The sequence below is a fragment of the Nycticebus coucang genome, chromosome 10 (genome assembly GCF_027406575.1).
Source record: "Nycticebus coucang isolate mNycCou1 chromosome 10, mNycCou1.pri, whole genome shotgun sequence".
Taxonomy (NCBI): Eukaryota; Metazoa; Chordata; class Mammalia; order Primates; family Lorisidae; genus Nycticebus; species Nycticebus coucang.
The window spans coordinates 111,996,589-112,014,451 of record NC_069789.1 but is presented as its reverse complement, the minus strand read 5'-3'; the positions used below and the strand labels follow the sequence as shown (position 1 = coordinate 112,014,451).

General features: G+C 44.9%; 1 protein-coding gene across 1 annotated transcript; it reads right to left on the bottom strand.

Moving 5' to 3' along the window:
- Positions 1-1,922: 1,922 nt before the first annotated feature.
- On the bottom strand, positions 1,923-17,651 carry LOC128595867 (zinc finger protein 347-like). The gene is given in 5 exon segments (XM_053604947.1): positions 1,923-2,906; positions 2,909-4,159; positions 8,196-8,322; positions 11,525-11,606; positions 17,570-17,651. Coding segments are annotated over 4 exon segments (1,491 nt in total). The 5' UTR covers positions 11,540-11,606; positions 17,570-17,651; the 3' UTR covers positions 1,923-2,808.
- Between the last annotated feature and the right edge of the window lie 212 nt (positions 17,652-17,863).

Below are 17,863 nucleotides of genomic sequence, written 5' to 3'. Positions count from 1 at the left end.
GGGAAACTTAAAAGTTAAGGAATGTATCTAAATTGTTGGTGAAAAAGTATCAGACAGTCCCGAGGCAAACCAAGCTTCCATCCTTTACATATCAGGAAATTAGGTACGGGGTTTGAAAAATATTGACTAAACACATTTTTTCAAAAAAAAATGCAAATGTTATACCTAAAGCCAAAAAAGTAAGGGTCTGTCACATGAAGAACCTTAAATATTCCAACAGATGGGGGAGGCACTGTCAATAGGAAATCGGATGAAATATCAAGATACAGTTAAAATATAGACTTGACATGATGAAGGTTGCTGTCAGGCCCACCTGATCACCTCTTCAGTGATCCTAGGAGTGGAGTGGGTTTTTCGAAAGACTGAGAGAATGCTGAACAAAAACAATCAGAGAAGCTCCCTGCAGGACATCCCTATTCTAGCCAATTTGCAAGTCGAAGGCTGACTTATTCAGGTACAGTGATGTTCTCAGTGGGTCCTTCTGAGTCCTCCTCCCCACCCCCTTTCTAAAATGCCGGGCACTGGACTTGGTGATCGTCCCTGACTATGCAGCATCTGGGCTGATGTGTTTGCTCACACTCACCCGTCTTCCCTCAGTCCTTCTCACCTGCACTGAGCTCAGTGCAGCCCTGCTCTCCACTGCTGCAGCGTGTGTGTGTGTGGGGGAGGGGCGGCACCAGGAAGGGGGGCGGGATCCGAGGAAGGGGTCAGAGAATCAGTAGTTAATTCATCATCCTGTAGGAGGGTATTGTCCATGCATGTCCTGGTGTTATGGACAGGAGAGGACCGTTTCCGTATGTGGGAAGTCTTTCCTCTGCATGGGATAGTGGCACAGATAAGGGGTGTGTTGATACTCACCATTGAACACATTTTGTTAAATTAAGGATTGACTTCATTTTTTTAAATTAAGGATTGACTTTTAATGATTCATGTTTGGTGAGGAAGAAGCCCAGTTCAGGAGGAAGTGGAAAGAGGTGTCTGGAATGTCTTACTCGGGTACAGAGATACTCTGGGTGGATTGTTCCGTATCTTTCTCCTTTCTCAGATGCAGACCTTGGAGTTGCTGATCTTCTCTAACTCTGAGCCAGTCTCAGTGATACGTTTGCTCCCACTCTCCCATGTCTTCCTTCAGTTCCTGTCATCTCTACTGTGATGCCATGTCATTGTGATACAGTGACATGAAGAGCCTCTGTGGGGAACCTGGCATCCCCACAGATTTGCTGGATCTACACGGAGGGCAGTTGACTCAAGAAGAAACCCAGACTCCAGTTATTCACCTCAGTTATCACAGGTAAAATAACCAATGGGACCCTGTGAGGAGCATACACTAAGCCAACAGCATCTCAAGTGCAGCCAGCAAGTGCAGCCCTGGTCCATTCTCCCATAGGTCTCTTCAATGAAAAATCATTGGACAGTGCCTATGGCTTAGTGAGGAGGGCGCTGGCTCCATATATCAAGGGTGGAAGGTTTGAGCCCATCCCCAGTCAAACTGCAACAAAAATTAGCTGGGCATTGTGGTGGGTGGCTGTAGTCCCAGCTTCTCGGGAGGCTGAGGCAAGAGAATCGCCTAAGCCCAAGAGCTGGAGGTTGCTGTGACTCTACCAAGGGCCAGGATGTCTCTGCTACATACAATTACAAGAATGCTCTTTACTATGTCAATTCATACTTGAACTCATAATGAAGGGGTTTAAACCCTCATTGTATTTGTAAGGTTTCTCTCAAGTAGGAATTTTCCCATGTGTAAGGTGTGAACTGTGGCAGAAGACCTTGTCATATGCATAATATTTCAAGTGTATCTCTCCTGTTTTGGTTATCTCATGTGTTTGAGAAGTGATTGTACACTAAACAATTTGCTGTGCTCCTGAAGGTTTTTTTTTTTTTTTTTTGAAACAGTCTATGTCGCCCTTGGTAGATGCTGTGGCGTCAAAGCTCACAGCAACCTCCAACTCTTGGGCTAAAGCGATTCTCTTGCCTCAGCCTCCTAAGTAGCTGGGACTACAGGCGACCGACACAATGCTCAGCTATTTTTTTGTTGTTTAGATGGCCTGGGCGGGGTTTGAACTTGCCAGCCTTGGTGTATGTAGACAGTGCCATAACCACTGTGCTATGGGCGCCGAGTCTGTGCTCCTCAGGTTTGACTCCAGCAAGGAATGTTCAAAAAGGCACAAAGCCCATAGCTCAGTGGTTAGGGAGCTAGCCACATACACTGGGGCTGGTGGGTTTGAACCTGGCCTGCGGCTCACTAAACGACAACAACAACAACAACAAAAATAGCTGGGAGTTGTGGCGGGCACCTGTAGTCCCAGCCACTTGGGAGGCTGAAGCAAGAGAATCGCTTAAGCCCAATAGTTGGAGGTTGCTGTGAGCTGTGACGCCATAGTATTCTACCAGAGGCGATGTAGTGAGACTGTCAAAAAAAAAAAAAAGGGAATGTTCAAAAAACCCAAATGTCACAATTATGCCCTAATGTTTGCCACTGAGTAAATTAGATAGGTTTTCCCCTTCCATGGATTAACTGATGGTTAATCTTTACATGACAACCAAAGACTCTGCTGCATTGCTCACACTTGGAAAGCTTCCTTCTAGTGTCAATTACTTAATGCGCTCCAAAGCTTTAATTCTAAGAAAATACCTTCCTACATTAATCACGTTACCCTATTAGTAAGATGTTTCTCCAGAATGAAATCTCTGATGAGTTCAAGGTACGAACTGTCACTGAAAACCCTGCCATGCATGTTTTATTTATTATATTTGAAAGGCTTCTCTAGTATGGAGCACACTAAAGATTTGGCCAGACTTGTTACATTTCTAAGGTTTGTTTCTAGTAGGAACTCTCTGATGATGTGCTAAGCATGAGATTGGACTGAAGACCTTTCCACATTCATTGCATTTGTAAGGTTTCTGTCAGCATGAATTCTCCAATGCTTTCCTAGGGATGACTTATTACCGAACATTTTGTCACAATCATTACATTTGTAAGGTTTCCCTCCAGTGTGAATTCTCTGATGTTTTGCAAGGTGTGAAATACGATTAAATACCTTTCCACATTCATTACATTTGTAAGGTTTCTCTCCAGTATGAATCCTCCAGTGCATTTGTAGGGATGATTTATGACCGAACATTTTGCCACATTCATTACATTTGTAAGGTTTTTCTCCAGTGTGAATTCTGCGATGTCGTGCAAGTCCTGAACATTCACGGAATACCTTACCACATTCATTACATTTATAAGGTTTCTCTCCAGTATGAATTCTTCGATGTTGTGCAAGAATCGAACTTGAACGGAATAGCTTTCCACATTCATTACATTTGTAAGGTTTCTCTCCAGTGTGAATTCTCCAATGCTGTGCAAGGGCTGAACTTTCACGGAATACCTTTCCACATTCATTACATTTGTAAGGTTTCTCTCCAGTGTGGATTTTCCGATGCCGTGCAAGCCGTGAAATGTAATTGAAGACCTTGCCACATTCATTACACTTGTAAGTTTTCTTTACAGCATGGACTCTCTGATGACTTCTAAGGCTTGATTTTTTATTGAACACCCTGGCACATATATCGCATTTAAATTGATTCCCTTCCTCATGCGTTATTTGATGAGTATTGAAATGTAAGCTTTGATTAAAGGCCTTGTCCCACTCAGTACATTTGTAATGTTCTGTCACTATCTGTGGTTTCTCTCTTTGTTGGAATAATGAATCCATAACATCATACACATGTTTATGAGAAAGGTGAGGTGTCATAGTAGAAGGAATTCTGTGGGGTGGGGAAATCAAGAAATCACTTTTGACAAGTGGCTCCATGGGATTACTAGATTCATAAATTTTCTCTTCAAACTTAAATAGCTCTAGTTCTGGTAGATATGATTGGGTGTTCAATCCCAACTGATTATTAACAAGCTTGTTTCCTGAATCCTTCCTATCATGCTGATCTCTCCTACCAGTGAGATTTCCCTGAGGAGTCATAAGGACTCCACTGCAATGTCTTTCATCATCTCTCCACTGACACTCAAAATTGTGTATATTCTTCTGGACTTCCCTAAAGCCAAAGTCTTCAATGTCATGGTTTTCATTCCTTTCCAACATCACTGTGGGGGATATTTCTTCTGTACTACTGCTCTCTGTAGATGGCAATACATTTATCATACATAAAGAAGAGATACCTACAAGATATAAAGAACCACAGGCATCTGATGAATTACACATGGTCATTAAACACCTCCTGTTGAAATATGTAACATTGTACCAACAGTAGTATAGGCACAGTATGCAGAGATATAAAACATACAATTTCCTAACTGTTTATGAAAACTTTTTTTTTTTTTGCAGTTTTGGCCAGTGCTGGGTTTGAACCCACCACCTCCGGCATGTGGGACTGGCACCTTACTCCTTTGAGCCACAGGCACCGCCCAACTTTTTTTTTTTATATTGAAAAGGTGATTACATGTAATTCAAAAGAGTAGGCAGGGAAGGCTAGCATGAAACAAACTATTACCAAACACCTCACAAAATCCCATGTTTTTGAAAGGAGAGTATTTTTACCCAGCAGGCAAAGCACTGCAATGGGATGAAAGCACATGGGTGTTCAGTAATTGAAGGGAATGATGCATTTGTACTTGGAAAATGGATGAACTTGGGTCACAGAAAACATTATTTGGAAGAAATTGAGAAATACGATCCTATACAACATAATTCAGGCAACTATGATTTGAACATTCATGTTGGTCAAAGTTCATCTGCTGAGGTCCTATTCAGAATTCAGCAGTCTTTACAAACACCATGTAGTATTCTTATTTTTTCTCTTTTTTTGTTTAGCAGGGCTGGGTGGGGATAGGACCCACCAGGCCCAGAGCAATGGGCCCGCCCCATGCAGTATTTTTAGCCATCAACCAGCTTGAACTTGTTAGAGTAACTGAGAGATAAATTATGTTTCATGTGAGAACAGGAGGTCCACAGCATTTATGTATCTAACCCAAATTTGCACATTAAATGAGAAAACAAGACTTGAGCCAGGGCCTGCAGGCTCACACATGTTCTTAGGAATAACTGCTGACCCAAGCAGCACCAGAAACAAAGGTCATAGGTAACAGAGGAGCACAGGAAGGAACAGTTCGAGGGATACAGAAGGTCTCAGCTATGTTGCCAACAGGATTACTCAGTCATCCTTCATGGACAATGGTGTGTGGGTCATCACCCAGGACACACCTTGATTTAGGTACCTGCGAAGATAACAAGTTAGGCATTGTCTTACAAAAGTTCACCAATGGTAAGCAACTGTGCTTGTATGGTAATAGTAGTGTTGGAGAGAAGGGATCTTATGGAAACTGGTGTGCTCAGGAATACAAAAAGTAATATGCTAAAACCCCCCACTGTGCTTACTAAAATACCAAATACATAATATGTCTTTACATGGATATGCAGACATAAACATCATACTTACAAATCTATGGAAACAGAATTATATCATGTCATTTAAAATTCTAACTCTGATAGGAAAGAAAAAGTTGCCAAACAACCAACTCTTGTTAGCAACCAACACATAACTATCCCATTCTCAACTATGAGACTAAAGCTGTGGCAGTGAGGCTAAAATGGAAGAGATTGGAAGGAGAGATGGTTTGATGATGTCAGAAGAAATTAGGTTTATAAGTCTTACAATGTTTACTATGAAATTAAATTTATCACATTGAATGACCTTTGAATTCTATTTCTAGCATATATTCAACAAATTCTATATATAGATTCTAGAGGACTGTCTATATCCATACCACCCTGAATGTGTCCAATCTCCTTTGATCTCAGAAGCTAAGGTACATCAGGCCTGATTGGTAGGTGGGTGGGAGATTCTAGGAAATCATGTGCAGGTATGCTGTCAGTGGGACCCAAAAGGAAATACCTGGATATGGCCATGGAGAGGAGAGGAATCATCTCATACTATACTCACAAAGACACAAAATGTAGCAATATAGACAAATCCTGGGTGTAGAATGAGGATTCACTGGCTGGTCAGGTAGAGGGCATGTTTGAGGAAACAAAGCTAGGATGCTACACTGAAATCTGCCCTTGGGCTGGGCCTCATGACTTACGCCTATAATCCTAGCAATGTGGGACGCTCAATTGCTTGAGCCCAGGAGTGTGAGACCAGCCTGAGCAAGAGTTAAACCCGCCCTATACTAAAAATATAATCATTAGCCAGGTGTTATGGTGGGTACCTGTAATCCTAGCTACTCAGGAGGCTTAGCAAGAGGATCCCTTGAGACTCAGAGTTTGGGGTTGCTGTGGGCTATGATGCCAGGACACTCTACCCAGGGTGACACAGTGAGATTCTGTCTCAAAAAAGAAAGAGTGAAAAAAAAAAACCCCAACACAACCTACCCTTGATCACATTAGTGAAATTAAATAACAACCTCACTAACTACAATATTTAATAAATAGTATGTCTTTATAGAAAGCAATAACAGGTTTTGTCTATAAAAATGAGAGGTGGGTCAGGCCCCATGGCTCATGCTTATAACCCCAGCACTCTGGGAGGAGTCAGCACTCAGTCAATGGATTTGAACCTAGAAGTTCAGAGAACAGTCTGAGTAAGACTGAGACCAGTCTCCACTAAATAAAGAAAAACTAGCGAGGCATTGTGGTGGGTGCCTGCATTCTCAGCTATTTGGGAGGCTGAGACAAGAGGATTGCTCAAATCCAAGAGTTTGAGGTTGCTGTAAGCTATGATGCCATGGCACTCTATCCAGAGCAACAGAGGAAGAATCTGTCTCAAAATAAAAATAAAGGCTCGGCGCCTGTAGCTCAAGTGGCTAAGGTGCCAGACACATACACCAGAGCTGGCGGGTTCGAATCCAGCCCGGCCTGCCAAACAACAATGACAACTACAACCAAAAAATAGCTGGGAGTTGTGGCGGGCGCCTGTAGTCCCAGCTACTTGGGAGGCTGAGGCAAGAGAATCGCTTAAGCCCAGGAGTTGGAGGTTGCTGTGAGTTGTGATGCCATGGCATGCTACCCAGGGTGACAGCTTGAGGCTGTGTCTCAAAAAAAAATAATAATAAAATAAATAAATAAATATATATATATAATAAAAATTGGAAGGTTTAGTCTCATTTTCTGGCATATAACAATAATAGTGCCACATTTGCAATACAAATGAACCATCATACCATGATTCCTTTTTTTTTTTTTTGAGGTTCTTGCTCTGGCAGGTCCAAGCAGAAGGGCATGGAGGTAGGACTGTTTCTCACTGCAGTGAGGGGAAATAGTGATGGGACAATAAAGACTCAAAAAGACATTAAAAATAAACACACACACACACACAAAACAAAAAAAAGCCAAAAAAAAAATTGATTGTACTGCACAGACTCATTCCCACCAGTCTGGAGGTTTTTGCTATTTCCACTTCACTCTCCTGACTCCAGAGCTGCTTCTTTGCTCCAACATTGACAAAACACTCAGGTCAAAAAGAGAGACTCCTGCTCATAGATATAAATAATAAATGAACATCAAGTCCTGGTGCTCTTCCAAATCCCAGCCCCATGTGAAGGTAGGACATTAGAGGGAGATCTAGGGAAACATTTCACAAATTCAACCATGAACATCCACTTCTGAATGCTGAGAGAACAGTGTAAGATGCCACTGTCCAGTGGACTTCCCCAAACTACTGAACCAAAAGCACAGGGGTAGAGAATAAAGAATTGGCTATTTAAAAAGTCATGTGGTTTCCACCATACCTCAGCCCTGGTATGGTGAAGGGTGCAGATAACATAAACAAAGGGACAGGGAAGGTCCAGGTGGTACATTATGAAGCTTTTCTTTCTTTTTTTTTTTGTAGAGGCAGAGTCTCACTTTATTGCCCTTGGTAGAGTGCGTGGCGTCACACAGCTCACAGCAACCTCCAACTCCTGGGCTTAGGCGATTCTCTTGCCTCAGCCTCCCGAGTAGCTGGGACTACAGGCATCCGCCACAACACCTGGCTATTTTTTGTTGCAGTTTGGCTGGGGCTGAGCTTGAACCCACGACCCTCGGCATATGGGGCCGGCACCCTATCCACTAAGCCACAGGCGCCGCCCAAAGCTTTCATTTCTGAATAAATATAGCTTCAATCTCAGTCAAGAACACAGGGGGTTCCAAGACGAAATCAGGGAAAATGGAAAGGTATGCAGGGATAGATGCTAACTTCGGGAGAAAAGTAGTCCTCACCTAGGGAGACCAGGTTCCTGTAGTTCTCCAACATCACGTCCCTGTATAAAGTCCTCTGAGCAGGGTCCAGGCACGTCCACTCGTCTTGAGAAAATTCTATGGCCACATCCCTGAATGTCAAAGGCCTCTGAAATGAAAACACATTTTACTGAAGGGTTACGGGTAGAGTTCCTACGTTTCCACAAAAAGAGAAGACAGAGATGAGAGGATGGACTCCTTGAGATGAGTGTTCCTACAAATCCAAGTAAAGTATTTCTGAGCACATTATGTCTCTTCCCTCTGTTTTATTGTAGTCTTCAACTGAAGGTACTAATATTCTTTAAGTGAGGCTATTTCTCATTCTTGTGGACATTTAAGAAATTGACAAATAAAAAAATCAATGCAGGGGTATCTCTGTACATGTGTTAGATACTATTTTTGACACAAAAAGTGATATTGAGTGTCTAGATGAGCTAAGGATGGGTGGTGACTTCAGAGATGACAACATTCATGGTGCCTTTAAGGAAAGGCCAGAATCTAAAATCCGAGATGATGCCAGCAAGAGCAGTGACAGAAGCTTCTGAACACTGCCCTGTGCTAGGCGTTATGCTAAATACCAAACGCCAATGTAACAGCCACAAGAGAAAGCTCTGTTGCCATTTTACTACGAACTATGTCACATATGGGTGTCCAGCCTTTTTTGTCCTGTCACACTTTGGAAGAAGAAGAATTGTCTTTGGCCACCAATTGAATATACAAACACTAATAAAAGCTGATGAGCAAACACAGGGCTATGAATGATTTTTGCAAAATCCTACACCACAGATGAGCAAAACAGTCCTGAAATAATCCACATACAATGGTGCCCTGGCCTCAGGTTGGACACCCCCGAATATACTCTAAGATAAAATGACACACAAAATTGGGCACCCCTTTAAAATAAAAAACACAAAACCACGTACCAACAGGAAAAAAGCCATAAGACATTGAGCTTGGAAAGACTGTCTGCAATATAACATCAAAAGCAAAGGCAAGAAAAGCTAATACAGACAAAAGAAACTGGATCCAAATACATAACTTCTATGCATCAAAGTTATCACCCAAAAGTGGGAAAATTTTCTTCACCTGTGGAAGGGGAAGAAAAATTTGCAAATCATGTCTCTGACAGGGGCTCATATCCAGATTACATGAGGAACTTCTACAACTTTACAACAAAAAAAGAAATAAACCAATTATAGACTGGGCAAAGGACTTCCATAGGCATTACTCCGAAGAAGATAAGCAAATGGCCAACAGGCACATGAAAAGATGCTCATCACCACTGATCACAAGACAAACGCAAATTAACACCACAGAAAGACTTGAGGGCATACTCGGGCTATTAATGTTGGAACAGAAAATCCTAAGTCCATGTGGAGAAGTGGGAAGTCTCATGCACTGTTGCTGCAAATGTACAATGGTGCATCCATCATGGAAGTCAGCAAGGAGGTGCCTCAAAAATTCAAAATACAAGCGTGGTGGCTCACACCTGTAATCCTAGCACCCTGGGAGGCTGAGGCAGGTGGATTACTTGAACTCCGGAGTTTGAGACCAGCCTGAGTTAAACCGAGACCCATCTCTACTAAAAATAGAAAAAAAAAACTGAGGCAAGAGAATCGCTTGAGCTTGAGTTGGAGGTTCAAAGTTGCTGTGAGCAACAACATCCCAGGACTCAATCCAGGTGATAGCTTGAGACCCTGTCTCAAAAAAAAAAATCTCAAAATGCAACTCCCACAAGATGGAAAGGTTTCTCTTGATTAGATATCTGCACACCCAAGCTCATCACAGCATCATACACAACAGCAAAGAAGAGGAAGGAATGAACACGTGATCTACAGACGAATGGGTAAGGAGAATATACTATACGCATGTAACGCAACGTTATTCAGCCTTAAAAAAGAAAAAAGGAAATCCTGTCACACACTACAAAATGGATGAACCTCAAGGACTTTATGCTAAGAAAAATATGCCAGTCACAAAAAGACAGTGTGGGATTCTGCTCCTATGGAATACTTAACCTTGTTAACTTCTTACAAAGACACGATTAAAGATGGCAGAGAAATAAAAGTCAGAGGGAGAATTGGTGTTGCTGGGTGTACAGTTTCCCAGTATGAAAAATCTCGGAGGAACATGTACCAAATAATGGGAATACACCGGACACTGCTGAACTGTGTAGACGCAAAGAAACAAACTTTACTAAAGGACATATCAAGACATGATCAAAACTGCCAAACTCAGTCCTCATCAGAACATGTGGACATGTAAAGATGTCTGTGGCGAGAAGTCCAGAGCCATTCAAAGACAAGGAAAATACTTGGTTGTCAATGAATCTGTGTCACAGCAAAGGAGAACAAACTTAATTCTGAAAAGAAGAAGAAAATGGAGGAATTTACCAAACTAAGCATGAACCCCTTAGGACATTAAATACCTAAAACAAGATCTACATAATAATTCAAATTAAACAGAAACATAACCAATATTTTACACAGTAAAACTTTAGACTCAATGAAACGTAGTATTTTGTGATCACGCAAGAAAGATAAAACAAACAAAAGCACAAGAAAAACCAGGTGGTATTAGAAAAAAGATTTGTTTCATATTATTAAAATGCATAATTTATAAAAAGACAATAAGATATATATAAAGAATATAAACCAAAGGATATAAAATAGATCCTAAAATACGTGAAAACAAAATTGAACTGGGTGGCGCCTGTGGCTCAAAGGAGTGGGGCGCTGGCCCCATATGCCGGAAGTGGTGGGTTCAAGCCCAGCCCTGGCCAAAAACTACAAAAAAAAAAAAATTTTTGATCAAAGTATAAAAACCCATTTTATATATACATTTCCACAAAATGAAGAAAATTATGAACACTTACAACAAATTGAAAAATATTAACACAAAAATTTGTCATTTTCCTAAGGTTTTCAAAACTTTGAACTTCAAAAAGAACATAGTAGCAAGTTTTGTTTAATGAGGGAAAAATTTCATCTGCTCTGGGTAGATTCTCTAGATGCAGCTTCTCTAATCCTGTGCATTCAGATGTGGCCCCTAAACAGTCCCTGCTGCCCCAGAGCACTGACACCACAGGGGCCACATCCCACTCCAACTGAAGTCCTTCCCAGGGCCCTGCCCTATGGAGCCTTTGCATAAGCTCAAGTCACTGGGTCATGGGGAGAGGGACTGAGGGAAGGCAGGGCTGAGTGGCAGCAAACACAGCAGGGTGGACGCTGCAGAGTCAGAGATCAGCAAGTCCAGTGCCAGCATTTCAGAAAGGAGGGGACTCAGAGGACCCATGGAAAACATCACTGTACCTGAGTAAGAGCCATTTCTGAATCCTTTTCTTTCCACTTCTGGGCTTCTTCTTCTTGTAACTGGATTCTTTAGAAGTCAATCCTGAATAAGAAATATAGTCTGCTTATTGTTCAGAATCAACACACTCCCTCCCTGTGACACAACCACTCACACAGGGAAGACCTCGCCCTGCGGAAAGGCAGGTCCTCTGTTGCCCACTGCACCGAGAGGGATGCAGGGACGATACGCTCCTACAGAAAGACAAACTGGTGATTCTCTGATCCCCTCACCAGAGCCCACCTCCCTCCTGGTGACGTTCCACACACAGGGCAGCAGAGGAGAGCCAGGCTGCACTGAGCTTCCCTCTAGGACACAACCCCAAACCTGAGGCAGAGCACAGCCCCTCACCCCTTTGTGATCACAAAATGACCTCACCCCCTCAGTAATGGAGGACACAGAGCATCAGTGCTGGACAGACTGGACACAGCTGGTCACTGGAACCATTACTAAAGGTGGGTCCCTACCTGACAGTGTGAATAGGAAGGGGATAGGAGAGATGTATTTGAAAAAAACCTCCACACTCTACTGTGATTCCAGGCCTAAGCTCCACTCAGAGGGACATGGCCAGGTCCCCTCCCACCTTCTGTCTCTGCTTTCCCTTTGGAGACCCGTCACCAGTGTCCTGACAGTGAATGGCGAGGGACACAAAAATATACAGCTCAACCAATATGTACTATCAGGGGCCTGGTAGGGGTGAAAAGGTGGCTGAAATATTAAATACAGGACAAAAGTCCTCTGAGAGAAGGTGACATCAGAACAAACAGGTAAGGAAGGGTGCTTGTTACCTACAATAGGAGAGTTCTAGAAAGACAGACATCCACCATTATAGCCCTGAGGCAGGAGCAATGTGGGGACAAGAAAGAGGCCCATGTGGCTGGAGCAGAGCCAGCGAGCAGGACACAAGCTGATGAGGCCAGAGAGGTGCTGGGCGAGTAGAGCAGGGAGAGCCCAGGCCTGCACACTTACAGCTCCTGTCTCTCAAGAGAACTTTCTTTTTTGTTGCTGTTGCCCTGGGTAGAATGCCGTGGCATCACAGCTCACAGCAACCGCCAATTCCTGGGCTCAAGTGATTCTCCTGCCTCCGCCTCCCAAGTAGCTGGCACTACAGGCATCTGCCACGACGCCTGGCTATTTTTTGGTTGCAGCCGTCATTGTTGTTTTGTGGACCCGGCTGGATATGAACCTGCCAACTCAGGTGTATGTGGCTGGCGCCTTAGCCGCTTGAGCCACAGGCACCGAGCCTCAAGAGAACTTTGAATAGGATGTATTTCCCCACCTCTTTTAGTAAACATGTACTGTTTTTCGTTGCTTTACACAAGGTTGCTTTACACAAGAATGCACTGAACAGCACTGTTGATTGGTCATGAGTTAACTTGGGTTTTCATACTGAAATGTTCTTAACCAATCACAAGTAATCACGTGTTTGCACTTGCACTAGGAATTACAACTACGATGTTGTAAAAGCTTTCTTGATTGCCACACTGGAATAATTACCAGTGACATGAGATTGCTTCTGGGTAAAATTACTTATCAACAATAAACTCTGCCTGGTGCAGCGTTTCATGCGAGTAATCGTAGCACTCTGGGAGTATGAACAGGTGGATTGCTGGAGCTCAGGAGTTTGCAACCCTCCTCAGCAAGACCGAGATCCCATATCTACCATAAACACAAAACCACTAGCCCGGCATCATAGTGGGTGCTTGCAGTCCCAGGTACTTGGGAGGCTAAGGCAAGACAATCGCTTGAGCCCAAGAGTTTAACGTTATGATACCATGGCACTCTAACCAGGGCAACAGAGTAAAAAAAAAAAAGAAAAGCAATGTGTTAAGATATGTCTTGGTGCAGTGGCTCATCCCTGTAATCTTACCATTCTGGGAGGCCCAGAAAGGTGGATTGCTTGAGTTCAGGAGTTTGAGACTAGCCTGAGCAAGAGTGAGACTCTGTCTCAACTAAAAATAGAAGAAAATTGCCAGGTGTTATGGGGGGGCATCCGTATTCCCAGATACTAGGGAGGCTGAGACAAGAAGATGCATTAATCCTAAGAGTTTGAAGTTGTTGTAAGCTATGATGATGCCACAACACTCTAGCCCAGGCGACAGCAACATTTACCATGTCTTAATATTATAACACAGTATAAGAAAGTTATTCCGTGGAGTCATGGTGTTTCCTTATGTCAAGACATGTCAAGCGATATGTGAGTGATATATGCTTCCTGAGGCCACAGGTTCAGAACTTGCATAATTTAAGTACAACTCACACGGCGGTTACCACTGAAATATGTGACAAGACGTTCCATGAGCCCCAGGGAGCACAGGGTCGTTCTGGTCTGAGATATGAGGACTGCAGAACATGTTTCACAGAACTGAGAAAGTCCCCTTAGGACACACGAAGGTGGAGATGCCTGTTATTGGCCTGCCAGAGAGGTGAGGAAACAATGAGACACGGAATTCCAGAGTTCAGGAGAGAGAGTGATAGGGGAAACGGAGACATGTCACAGGGGTTTAAACTATGAGATGAGATAATAAGGGCACAGTATGGACACAGATGGCAAAAGATTCAAGGAGGAAATTCTGGGCCAGCCTGGTGCCTCACGCCTGTAATCCTAGCACTCTGGGAGGCTGAGGCAGGAAGATCCCTTGAGCTGAGGAGTTCCAGACCAGCCTGAGCAATAGTTAGGCCCTGCATCTACTAAAATCAGAAAAGCTACCCAAGTATCATGGGGGGCACCTCTACTCTCAGCTCGTGGGGATGCTGAGGCAAGAGGATCTCTTGACCCAAGAGTTTGAGGTTAATGTGAGCTATGATAATGCCAGGGCACTCTACCAGGTGACAGATGCTCCGCCTCAAAACATAAATAAATAAATAAAAATAAAAATTGATGAAGCCGTGCAGGGAGAATGCCAGGCCACCCTGAGACTCTTAGTGGGACTGGCAATGATGCTGAATTGCAGGGCCAGCAACACCCAGGAGCAGAGATAGACCATTCCCTGTCACTACTGGGTAGAGGTCCCAGGCCCTCAGACAGGGAGGGTGGGTTGTCAGAAAGTGTCTTCCTGGGCAGCGCCTATGGCTCAGTGAGTAGGGCGCCGGCCCCATATATTGAGGGTGGTGGGTTCAAATCTGTCCCTGGCCAAACTGCAACAAAAGAATAGCTGGGCATTGTGGCAGGAGCCTGTATTCCCAGCTACTCAGGAGGCTGAGGCAAGAGAATCGCCTAGGCCCAGGAGTTGGAGGTTGCTGTGAGCTGTGTGACGCCACGGCACTCTACTGAGGGCAATAAAGTGAGACTCTGTCTCTACCAAAAAAAAAAAAAAAAAGAAAAGTCTTCCCTTTAATGTTTGAAATAGGAAAAACTAGTCATTCTACACACAGACTATTTTACCTCTAGTCACTAATGTGTGTGGTTTCCCCCAGTGATCACTTCTTTGGGGGACTGCCAGTGGATGCCCCACTATCTAACTCAGTTTTGATGACATGTGGATAGGGTCAATTTTGAATGACATGTGGATAGGGTCAATTTTGAATGACATGTGGATAGGGTCAGATCCCACAGGTCAAGGACTGAGTCACCAAGACTATCCCTTCACATGGTGACACACAAAGAAATAAGCCAACTCACTGGCCTCTGGCTGAATCTGGGCTTAAAGTAGAGGCTAGCCTGTGAGGCCAGGAATTATTTCATGCACCAGCATTAGGGGCAGGAATCATGCAATTCTCAACTTCATTTCTATATTGCAAAATGCTAAACTTATTAGTTTAAAAATGGGAAAACACTGTGTCACAACTTAATCATCATACACAATCACCCTAAGACTCATCTGGGCTCAGGGCCCAACTGTGTTCATATCCTTGTGTTTTTTGCCCTCATTCTCTACAAACCTCTCATCCTCACCTTCTCTCCCCTGCTCTTGCTTCTCTCTTCTCCTCTGTGGCTCCCCCTGGGCTTCTGCTCCTCATTCTGTTGCCCTCTCTCCTGCTATCTCTCCCCATCTTCCCTCTATTCCTTTTTCTTAGCTGTTCTGCTCCATTTGTGAAAGTTGTCACCTTTTGCAGCTCTTTCTCCCCAATCTTCTATCCCAATCTTGCATCTCTCCCTCTTTTTCCCCATCTGCTCCCACTGTTAAATTTCCTCTTCCCTGTTACACACCCTGTCTTCTCTCCCATCCAGCTTTGGTTCCTCCTCTGCTCCCCTTCTATGTGCCCCCTTCTGGTGTCCCAGAACCAGGCTGCTCTGTCTGCCCTGACTCCCAATCATTCCTGCCCTCCCAGGACTCGCTGTCTGAGACACCTCTCCATTTGCTGCCAGTTACCCTATGTTGGTTTTTCCTTCATCTGTCAGGACATCTAGGTTTTCTGAAAATTGCTTCAGGAACTTTCCCCTACCTCCCCCCCCCCACCCCCAATCCCTGGTGTTCTTCCTTCCATTGATTGGTCAGAAGAACTCCAAAATCAGAGCAAGCCTTGGCCATCCATTTTGAACACAAGGCACTCTATCTTGGCTGTTCAGTGACCTCTGCTGAAACCCACCCCTTCAGGGACTCAGTCAGAAGGAAGGAGGAACTCTGGAACACAATGGCTTCAGGGGGACTAAACCTTAAACAGAATGGTCTCAGCAGGAAGCCAGCTGGAACCCTATATGGCCACAGTCAGTAGAATACCAAAGTAACACTCCACCCCACCTTCCTAAAACCTTTGAAAGGTAAGCACTCTTGGGCTTCCAGGATGGTGCCTACTGAGTCTCAGCAGCCTTCACTGAGACTCCAAATAAACTTTAGCTATTGCTCTACACCCACTTTGGCTTTCACTCTCCAGTCTCTTTGCAATTCCTTTCCAGGTCCTCTAGTGGGCAGTATTCATGTGTTGCAGGAAGTTTGCACCCAGTGGAGAGAAAGAACACCCAAACAACCTGTTTAAAAGAGGAAGGGCTTTGTTCCAGCTCCAGGGGAGCAAAGCCTAGTAGCTGGGACCACAGGTGCCTGCAACATGGCCGGCTATTTTTTTGTTGTTGTTGCAGATTGGCCGGGGCCGGGTTTGAACCCATCACCCTCGGTATATGGGGCCGGCGCCCTACTCACTGAGCCACAGGGGGCGCCCTTCATCTTCTTTTTATCTCCAGTCAAAAGTTCCAGCCCGAGGATACTGACCCACTGGTCAGTTTGAATCAACCTACAGAAGCCGGCTGTGGCTTTTACAGATTTGGAAGCAAGTGTAAGTTTCCAGGTGCCAGGAAGTTAAGTGTCTTCAAATTCTCAAAGCTGAGTCACCACCGGGAGGACTTTGCAGGTTTGTCCTTGGGGCCTTCTTGAGAGACCTCTGTTGTCTTAAACCTCACTTTTCCAGGGTTTCCGCTCTCCTTGGGTCTCACCCTTCCTCTAAGTTTTCCTATTTCCTCCCTCATCCTCTCTGTTACTCCACACATTCATCAGTAATAAATAGGAATAACATGCTCGCCTGAACAGCGCACAAGAATCACCTCTGAGAGGACATTTGGTGTCACACGCCACTTAGAAGAACCGGTGACTGAGGACCGTCCCGGGGAGCTGACCCGCCAAGAAGAACAATGGCGGGGTAGGGCTGAGGGGACGGATTAGGGCAGAAGTGGGGTCTGCAGAACCCCCGGAACAGGGACGGGACGGGGCTCCCGGAGAGCGGGGCTGCGGCGCTGACCCCCCAGGGACACTCCGGCGAGGCCGGGGACCCGGAAGTGCGTGAACCCCCCTCTCAAGCGAGGACTTTAGGGGGCGCGGAGGGAGTGCAGGGGTCACTCAGGGGCGTTAGGAGCGACACGGTGCAAAACCACGCCTGTGGCAAAAAGACCGGGACCAGGACCTGCCTCAGGGCGAAACAGTTCACACGGAAGCGACCCGGGACGCTCACTGGGACGTGAATTTACTCAGAGTGGAAGGAGCTCTGCGTGGATTTGAGGTCGTAACGGCCCCCCAAATCAGGGTATAGAGAGGCTCGGGATTGAGAAGGAACTCGTGATGGCAAAAAGGGAAACTCACCGGGCCCCAGCTCGCCTCTATCCCAGTCAGCAGTTTCCGGGTCTGCGGGAACCTGCGCAGGTAGGAGAGGCCGGGGAACCACAGGTTGTGGGCGGGCCGGACACGGGGCGGGGCCGCACGAGCGGGGCGGGGTGGGGCGGGGCGGGGCCTACGATTCAGGGGTTCTCGTTCCCCAGGTGCAGTTTCGTGGGTTTATGGGACAAAACGTAGGAAGAGGCAGGAGCAATTCAGAGGTGTGGGAACTGGAATCTAGCTGGGAGCGTCAACCTCGCTGGTGATTAAATTCAGGAACGT